We start from the raw sequence: 7,171 nt of genomic DNA on the forward strand, positions 1-7,171 counted from the left end.
TCACCAAACTGAGTGGAAATAAAACCAGGAGATGATGCTCTTCAACCTTAAAAGTGTTTATTACAGGGACTTGTGCCCTTTCTCTTCTGCTCTACCGGAGTATGCTTTACAACGCATTAGTCTGTGAAGTAAACTATTTTTTTTGTTTAATAAATTGTATTCCTCGGTTTGTCGGTCTCCTTCTCCAGCTGTTATGAATCGCCTCTCTTCACAGCCTGGTGTTTTTTCTTTTGGAGATGATACAGTATATCTGTAAGAAAAGCCCCCCGGGCTCCGGACAGGAGTCTCCTCCAGCGGAGACGCGCTCTGCTCTCTCAGAAAGAGCGCTGTGACGTCACAGACACCAGCCAGAGCGCCGGGATCAGAGAGCGAGACCGCGGGAGGAGCGCTGAGAGCACGGAGGAGAGATATTGATAACTTATGTATCGACAACCACTTAATTCAACTAAAAAACCTTAGAATCATCAATTAACTTCACCGATTGGTGAGTACTGATTATTTTCTTTCTTTAAATATCTAGAAAAGAGTCAATACAGCCTGTATCGATCAAATACAAATACCAAATGCGTTTAGTGTTCATAATGTTCAATCCCAAATTAAAGAATGATTATTCAAATGATTGTTTAGAAATTGTATTCTAGAGCTTGAAAATTATATTCCAAGTTGATAAATTTGTGTAGGTAACAGTTTAAATGCATTTTTTTTCACTGTTTACAAATTATAAGTATGGTAACCACGGCGACACGTGCCACTTCACTGTGCCCAGCTAGGTGTCTCGCCTTCGTCACAAAGAGTGGTTTGACGTCACGGACTAATACTAATGCGAGTGTATTCATATTTAATATTAATGAGAGTACAATCGGTAGCTTTAATATTAATGCTAGTGTTCATGTCAGTATTAATGGTGATTGCGCTTCTGATAGTTTTGATGCCAGTATTCATGTTAATATTAGTTATAATTATAGAGTTACTGTTAGAGTATTTACACTAGTAGTCATGTTCGTTTTAGTGATAGCATTACTGTTATTATTAGTATTAGTAGTGTAGTAGTAGTTTGTGTCAGTGATAATGATAGTGTAATTCTTAGTGATAGTGTTACTGTTTTAATGTTAGTGGCATTTGTGTTAGTGTTAGTTATACTGTATTTGTAGTTATGAGTGTGTGTGTTTTTGTCTGTGTGTGTGTGTTGGTGTGTATATGAGTATTTGTAGTCTATATGTGTGTATGTGAATGTGTGCGAGTATGTGTGTGAGTGTCTGATTGTGTGTATAAATGTATGTCGTGTCTGTGAGTGTGTGTTGTGAATGTGTGTCTGTGAGTGTGTGTAGTGTATGTGTGTGTGTGTAATGTCTGTGTGTGAATATGTGTGGGTGGGTGTCTGTCAGTGTGTGATAATGTGTGTGATTGTGTGGGTGTATATCTGTGGGCTTGGGCTCCACTCGTGTGTCTGACAGAAGTGACCCATCAACAGGTGTTGAGGTCCAGAGTCGCCTGAGAATGGAACCACTTTCTAGATTCCAGACCAACGTCCAGAGAGCTGTGAGTGCTCTGTTTTTATCACTATTACTACTAATGACAGCAGTATTAGTATTAATATCAGAATTAGTATTAGAATTTATAGTCATGGTCATAGTAGTAGCAGCAGAAGTAACAACAGTGGTAGTTGGATTATCCAAGCACTTACTCCAGGAACTACAGTATTACACATTTATACTCTATTTTCCAGGTATGTTTTGTAAAGTGCTTTGATGTTCTGGATTAAAAGGCAAAATATAAGACAAAAATTGATTGATTGATTGATTGATTGATGAACTATGAGAGTGAAGTCTGGTCGAACTTGTTTGTCTAACTGAACTGTCCTGTCCACAGATGTCAACAGAGGTGAACAGAGAAGATGTCCAAACTCACCAGAGACTGGAGACAAGTTTGAGAGTCAGGCCCCAGACCCAGAGAGCTGTGAGTCCACTGCTGGTCTTCTTCATATTGTGATTCTTCCTCTTCTTCCTCCTCCTGAAATAAAAGCTCATCGTAGTAGCAGGGCTCTGTTGTCTTCTCTTGAGGAGGAGAAAGACTCTACCTGACAGTGTGTGCATCTGTTAGTGTGTGGGAGTGTGTGTCTGTGGGTGTGTCTGCTTGTGAGTCTAGTCCAGCCCGTGTCTGTAACAGAACTGTGTCTGACATCCCCAGATCAGGAAGGAGGTAACAGGAGACTCAGCCAACACAGGAGCCAAACCCAAGACCCCAAGAAAAGCAAGTCTGCATTATTATTATTATTATTATTATTATTATTATTATTATTAGTAGTAGTAGTAGTAGTAGTAGTAGTAGTAGTAGTAGTAGTAGTAGTGAGAGGGTGAGTGTGTGTGAGGTTGTGTGTTAGTGAGGGTGAGCATGTCTCAAACTCCATTCCTAGAGGGTCGGGTGAATCATCTGGTTTCCTGCCCAGAGGTTTTGGTTACAAAGTTGATCTAATTTTTTTTAATTAAACAAAAAATATTCTAATACTGTACTTTTATCCAGACCTTAAATATCCAACTGTGCCTTGAATATTTTGAGTCTTCAACAGTGAGAGACATCAAAATATATTATTAAACACATTATTTCCACATCTTCTTATGAAAATAATTAGATTAATTGTTTAATTGGCTAGCCCCGTTTGGAAAGAAAACCTGGAGATGCACCTGGCTCTCCAGGGATTGTGATTGGGCTTGAGACCCCTGGTCTAGCAGAACTGGCCCCTCAATAGGGATGTTGGGGATCATGAAGCTGGATAGCTGAGGGCTGGACACTGCGTCCGGATCGAGGATGACAGGCCACTGTCATGTAGGGTCATCTTGGCCCATGATGATGATGTGTGTTTGTCTGACTGGCTGGTAACTCTGTTTTCTCCTCCCCAGCACCGCCTGGAGAAACTCACTCAAGTTGAGAGAGGAATGGCCGAGCAGAGAGAAGGGTGTCACACCGAGACCTGGGGCAGATCCCACAGGAACGTGAGTATTGGCTTCAACAACATGGTTGGATAGCTTGTTCCACACACCCACCTCCCTCTACATACAGTAGTGCCTCCTGTCCTGACTGTAGGGTCTCATCCAGCTCTCTCTTAAGATAAGCCACCCTATCGGCTTCAACAACTTGGCTAGACAGCTTGTTCCACACACCCACCCTCCTCTATGTAAAGAATACTGTATTAATACTGTTAGACTAAGAATAAACCTGTACTGAGACACAAACTTGGTTGGCTTCTGCTGGTGAGACTAAAGCAGTCAACTTGCTGACAGGTCTTGACAGAGGTGGATGTGACCCTGAAAGGCCGCAGAGGGGCAACCTATACTGAGGCACTGAGCAAAGATTCTTCCAGTGTAAGACAACCAATGTGTTCTGCTCAGGATGATGATGGTGATGCAGATGGTAGTGTAGATAATGAAGGTGGTTATTATGATGATGTTGATGGAAAGGTGTTGATGATGATGATGGTGGACATGATGATTGTCATGATGAAGAAGGATATGGTGATGAAGATGGTGGAGATCATTTATTAGAAATGTGATGAAGATGATGGTGACGAAGATAGTGGAGATTATAATGGTGGAGGTGTTGATGATGGTGACACAGTCATGCCTGTGTGTGGCTGTGTGTGAAAGGGAAGGTGGGGTTGGATCAGGTCTGCTGCTGTCATCTGATAAGACTGTCAGAGGAAGAGGGAGCAGACTCCCCCTGCGTCTCACCCCGGGCAGCCGAGAGCTGCAAGTCTATGAGCCTGATATGTCTGTGACGTCTGTCGAAAGTTTGGTTTCAGCTGCAATGTTGGTGACTGTGATTGCTGGGAGACCAGGGGCAGGGCTTGGTCCTCCTAGAGAAGACCCTCTCAGTTTTCTCTCTGTCCTCCTCATGCCCTCTCTGTGCCCCTGTCCCCTCAGGCCAGCCAGCCAATCACCAGGCAGGAGACCGAGACCCAGCTGTGGAACTACCCTAAGGGCCCGGAGAGGGATCTGCAGAAGGACAGGGCATGGACCTCCTCCTTGGCAGCCCACATACCCCATTGCTCGCCCCCTCACCCACCCCTGGTACACCCGCTCACCCGGGCCTGACCCCAGCGGCCCTGTGGCGGCTCAGGGAGGGCCTGCAAGTCGAGCTGGAGGGGCTGCTCCAGGAGGAGGAGATACGGGTGCGGACCTGGGCTCAGAACATGATATCATCTATCCAGCTGGACTGCCTGGCGCTGTACAATGAGCTCCTCCCTGACTTTGAATCAGAGGGTGCATACGCGGGATTGGTAAGTCCCTTAAACCCCTCCCCCTTGCTTGAATCACACTGAGGTATGCAGGGGCTGGGGCGACTCACCTCTCCAAGACACCTGCGTCATCCCACTCCCATTTCACCTCAACATGGTTCTGAGAAAATCTCCTCTCCCCAAGGGGAGAGAGACAGGAGCCGGGCTGGGCCTCCAGCCCTCTGTTTATTCAAGATTATTGCCTCAGGAGGTGGGTGAGGTGGAAGACACACTGTCTACAGATCACCACTAGGGACAGCGTAAAGCAGGGGGTGAGACTCTTGATCATGGATAAGGATAACAGTGGGATGACTCCCCCTCTCTTGACTCACTGCCTACTGATGATGTTATGTCACTCCAGCTCCTCCTCATGGTGGTGTCTGCAGTCAGGCAATTTGGAGAATCGGTGAGGGATGATGATGAATATTCACCTTTCTTGTTCTCCCAGGGCACAGGAATCATGAAGCAGGACAACTATGAGGAGGTGAAAGAGGCACTGAAATCCTACTTCGAAAATACAATGGCCAGGTGTGACTTATCTGAGGTGGACAAGTGCTTCCGCCAGGCTGCAGCTGACCTTGACCTTATTCTGCAGAAGTACCTGGGAGATGTTGTGGCCGAGGTCTGTGAATAGCAGGTTTATTTTGATAAAAGACATTTCTCATCCCCTTCTATTGTTGGTGTCTATTTCATGTAAAGGATTTGACTTGAAAATGAAATGTTTAATCGACTTACAGGGAGTCTTCTTTAAGATGTGTATCGGATAGCTCTCCACTGTCACTTTACTGGACTTTTGAAGTAACCAATCTACAATGAAAATATATACTGCACATCTTAAGGAACATGAAGAGAAATCCGTGTGCTGATTGTCACCAAAAATGTCACAAATTAACCGCCAAACTGTTTAACATGTCCAGCCACCTCTTCCTATTTTGCAGTGATTATAATTCTTTCAGTTTCTTCTCTTGTATTTTCCTTACTGTTTCACTGTCCCCCTCCCCCATGTGGAGATGGATCCACAGACGAAACCCTGTTTCACCATTTGTTTGTTCAAAGTCTTTGGACTGATTTGTGACTTGCAAAGCCCCAGTGGCACAATCAGTCAGCGTGCACAGCAGAGTCATGGCGATGTTGTGTGTTCACACCTCACCTGGAGCAATGGCACCTACAGATCCAGCCATTCAAAATGTGTGGAGTACATGGCGGTAAAACGCGGTGGGCATGGCGAATCATACGACATTTGAATTGAAATATGATAATAGTATCTAGAAGCACCTTGTAAAATCACCAGGTGGAGCTAATAAAGCTTAACATCTCATATACAGCATTTGAGCTGTCACCAGAAAACGCCTGGTTTCAAATCCCAGTCACTGCTGACAGTCTTCTTACAATTAAGAATTTAAATTGCGTACTCTTTAGATTTTTAATAATTTGAAACTGTGTATTACAGAATGTCAATCATTAAACATTAAAAAGTAGGTATATTTTATAAAAGAAAGATTGCTCTTGTGGACAAAAGGACACAACCTTCCACCTTCATCATAAATATTTTAATTATGCATAAATATTTTATGCATCAAAGTCTTTAACTTGGTAACTTACATGGGTTCTGGTTTTAACATGCTTGTTCTAACATTATTAAGCTTATATTCTGTAATTCATAAAAAGTTATAACGTTTTATCCTTTTCTAAGAATACATAGTAAAAACACCACTTGCTGTTATTGTAAAAAAATACATGTTGTAGTGATTTAACATCACTTGATAGTTATATTAATATGGGATCGTGTAACTAACCAGCTAAAGTATCACAAGTGGACGTTTTGGAGACATTTTGACATTCGTTTCTTTTAAAAAAAACTTCTATTGTCGTTGTAGTGGTAATGAGCACTGTAATTCTCACGAAAGCTTTCTTTCCGGACCCTTTGCGGACGACACAAAACACAGGGAAAAAGTCATGCAGGATACGGGAATAAAAACAGGGGGGCGTGTCCATGGAGTGCTGGCGGTCAGGGAAGGTGTAGCGAGGCAAACAATTAGGGGACGAGTCCAAAGAGAAGTCCAAAAACAAGGCAAAAGTCCATGGCCAGGAGATCCATCCAAGACAGGAGATTAAAAACCAGAACCAGGTCGGGACCGGCAAGGGGAACAGGAACAGAAACTTAAAACCATGACGGAGCCAGACACATCCAGGACCCGGGCTCGCATGATACAGGAACCAATCCAGAGCCCAGAATGGCGTCTGCGTCTGGCTTATAAGGGGGAACAGAAAAGGGGCTGGAACAAGGGACAGGTGTGGGGAATAAGGCAAACAATGAAGGTGTAACGTTGCCATAGCCGGCCCAGGGACGCCAAAATGTAATGTAGTGGCTCTCTGAAGGCACCAGTTCTGTAGGGTTTGGGCATTTACTGGGACAATTATTAATTGTAGCAGTAAATCACAAAATTGATTCTTTTGATGGCTTTAGAATCCAACCATGCGATATAACTCAAACAACGCGCACACACAGGTACTAATACACGAGGATACTTTTATTAATACATAGAATATGCATGTAAACCTAACAGATCTTTTCGAGAGGGTTATCAGAATACAAAAGATATATATATTCAGTCAGTTACAAAGAGTTACATATATCAAGAGGACATACGTTCAGTATATCATTCATTAAGACTGTTTCGTAAATGCACTTGGTTATAACTTCTACATTAGATACTCAAAACAAGTACATAACTCTTAGGAATTAAATTGATATCAACTGGTTGGGATAACAATTGAATTCTCGAGCTGTAATGCATTGAAGTTGAATACTCATCCAATCTCTGGGGATCCAGATCTCCTGCGGGCACAAAGAAACAGTTGCAGGCTGTTGCTGTCCAATCCGCGCTCTCTGGCTCGGTG

General features: G+C 43.4%; 1 protein-coding gene across 1 annotated transcript; it reads left to right on the plus strand.

Moving 5' to 3' along the window:
- The first annotated feature begins 361 nt into the window (after positions 1-361).
- On the plus strand, positions 362-4,904 carry LOC138242671 (uncharacterized). The gene is made up of 9 exons (XM_069198227.1): positions 362-484; positions 1,472-1,539; positions 1,870-1,956; positions 2,188-2,250; positions 2,898-2,990; positions 3,279-3,359; positions 3,918-4,064; positions 4,118-4,273; positions 4,719-4,904. The coding sequence occupies exons 2-9, from the start codon at positions 1,498-1,500 to the stop codon at positions 4,902-4,904; spliced, it is 855 nt and encodes a 284-aa protein (XP_069054328.1). The 5' UTR covers positions 362-484; positions 1,472-1,497.
- The last annotated feature ends 2,267 nt before the right edge of the window (positions 4,905-7,171 follow it).

This window comes from Lepisosteus oculatus, chromosome 14 (assembly GCF_040954835.1).
Source record: "Lepisosteus oculatus isolate fLepOcu1 chromosome 14, fLepOcu1.hap2, whole genome shotgun sequence".
In the NCBI taxonomy this organism is placed as follows: Eukaryota; Metazoa; Chordata; class Actinopteri; order Semionotiformes; family Lepisosteidae; genus Lepisosteus; species Lepisosteus oculatus.

Coding starts and splice junctions, on each gene's coding strand:
- LOC138242671 (XM_069198227.1), top strand. CDS start 1,498: ATGGAACCACTTTCTAGATTCCAGACCAACGTCCAGAGAGCT. Junction 1,540..1,869: donor AGACCAACGTCCAGAGAGCT/GTGAGTGCTCTG, acceptor TCCTGTCCACAG/ATGTCAACAGAGGTGAACAG. Junction 2,991..3,278: donor GGGGCAGATCCCACAGGAAC/GTGAGTATTGGC, acceptor ACTTGCTGACAG/GTCTTGACAGAGGTGGATGT.